The 1,667-nt window shown below is 68.4% G+C and overlaps 2 protein-coding genes across 2 annotated transcripts in view; one reads left to right on the forward strand and one right to left on the reverse strand.

The window, feature by feature from the left end:
* SOCS3 (suppressor of cytokine signaling 3) overlaps nucleotides 1-59 on the reverse strand; it is a 1,761-nt gene extending 1,702 nt beyond the window's left edge. Inside the window, exon 1 of the mRNA XM_025193364.1 lies at nucleotides 55-59. Within this exon, the coding sequence (XP_025049149.1) occupies nucleotides 55-59 (5 nt within the window). The remainder of the gene's footprint in view (nucleotides 1-54) is intronic.
* A 107-nt stretch (nucleotides 60-166) lies between these two features.
* Nucleotides 167-1,667, forward strand: part of PGS1 (phosphatidylglycerophosphate synthase 1) — a 26,566-nt gene continuing 25,065 nt past the window's right edge. Inside the window, 1 exon segment of the mRNA XM_014526407.2 lies at nucleotides 167-234. Within this exon segment, the coding sequence (XP_014381893.2) occupies nucleotides 182-234 (53 nt within the window). The 5' untranslated portion in view covers nucleotides 167-181.

The following is a 1,667-nucleotide window of genomic DNA, read 5'->3' on the forward strand; positions in this document are numbered from 1 at the left end:
CGGATGTCTGCCCGGGCTGGGGCTGGGGCTGGGGCTGGGGCTGGTTTCAAGCACAACATTCCGGCCGCGCTGGCCCGGCTTGCACTTCCCAGAAGACCTGCAGGGAAGAGAAAACCAAACCAAAAAAACCCAAACCAAAAACTGAACCGCGGCACAAACCCGAGCCGAACATTTGGGAACAATGAGGGGAAGCTCTGCTCTCCTGATCCAGCGCCCCGGGGCCTGGAGAAACAGGTCAGGTTACTGGATTATTCAGCCCTGGACGTGCAGCAGCAGCAGCATCCCTCTGGGGAAGGCAGGCAGCCAGCAGCGCCTGCCCTGCCATGCTCCCTCAGCGCCAGGGCTGCTGCCCCGCGCGCGCCCCAGCGCCCCCAGCACGGGGTGGAGAAGGGGCCGGACACCTCTGTGCGCCGGCTGCTCCGGGCTGCAGAGCAGCTCGGGGGTGCGTGCGGGCGTGCACTGCAAGTGTGACAAGTGCGGGGTCCCCTCGCATGCGGGGGCTGTGCCAGGCAGGGTTTCCACAAGGACTGGGCACCCAGGTGCGGGCATGCCGGGCTGGCACGGCGCTGCTGGGGCTGGGCCGGGAGGGTTTGTCTGTGGGAGATGTGTAGGCCAGGAGCCAGGAGGCTTTGCATTGTTCATTCTGGCAACTGGCAACTTTGACCTTAACAACAAGGCGCGCTCTGTCAGTGGATTTGGTTTTAAATAGCTGTGTTTGCCCTGGAGCTGCCGCTGCCTTTGCCAGTCAGGAATAAACACGAGAGGAGCAGTTCTGGGAAGTGAGGCTGCGGTGAACCAGCTGGGCTGAAATGCAGAGGAGCGCTGGAGCTCTGCCCCGGGCGGGAACGATGAAACACAAGGGAAGGAGCAGAGGGCCTGGCTCCGCTGGCTGGGGCGGCAGGGGGGCGGCCCCGCTCTGGCCCCTGGACCCAGTGCACGGGTCCCTGGGGGCGTGCGGCAGGCCCAGCTGGGCGGACCCTGGCCAAGCCCTGCAGCAGCCCCTGTCACTGCCAGGGCCAGCCTCCTGGCCGGGCCACCCCGTCATCCAGGAGGGAGGGGAGCAGCACTTGCTTCCTCTCTGGCTGTGGCCCAGCTTCACCTTGGCACTCGCTCAGCCCACCCCCGCCCCGGAGGCCGCGTCAGGGATTCCCTCTCGGAGGCCACGGGTAGCCTCACCCTCCTCCATCGATGCCACCCCGAGCAGGGGGGCTGCAGGTGGCGGGGGCTACGCGCTGTCCTCCTGTATTTCCTACCCCACGTACCCTGGGGCAGAGCACGGGCGCTTATGCTGAAGGAGTGGGCTCCTTTTGGAAGAGGCCAGTGCTGGGCACGGGGCTGAGCCCTCCTGGGGCTGTCTGCGGGGAGGGACGCCCAAGGGAGGGAAGTCTCCCAGGCCGGCTGCCCCTGGGCACCAGAGGCAGCGCGTGCTCCTGCCTCCCTGCCCGGAGGACGGGCTGCCGTCTGACCAGCTCCGCCGAGGCAGCGCCCGCAGGACTTGCTCCGGGGGCAGAGGCTGCAGCCCTGAGCAGGCGGAGTCTGATCTGGCATCGGCGCGGTGCGCGGCTGGACCCAGGCCGGGCTCGGGCGCGGGCAGGGCACCGCTGCAGAGGGGGGCTCGTGTCGGGGCGGAGCTGGGGGGCGCAGGGTGCGGGAGGGGGGGGGGGGGG

This window comes from Alligator sinensis, unplaced genomic scaffold (genome assembly GCF_000455745.1).
Source record: "Alligator sinensis unplaced genomic scaffold, ASM45574v1 scaffold1565_1, whole genome shotgun sequence".
NCBI classification, from domain to species: Eukaryota; Metazoa; Chordata; order Crocodylia; family Alligatoridae; genus Alligator; species Alligator sinensis.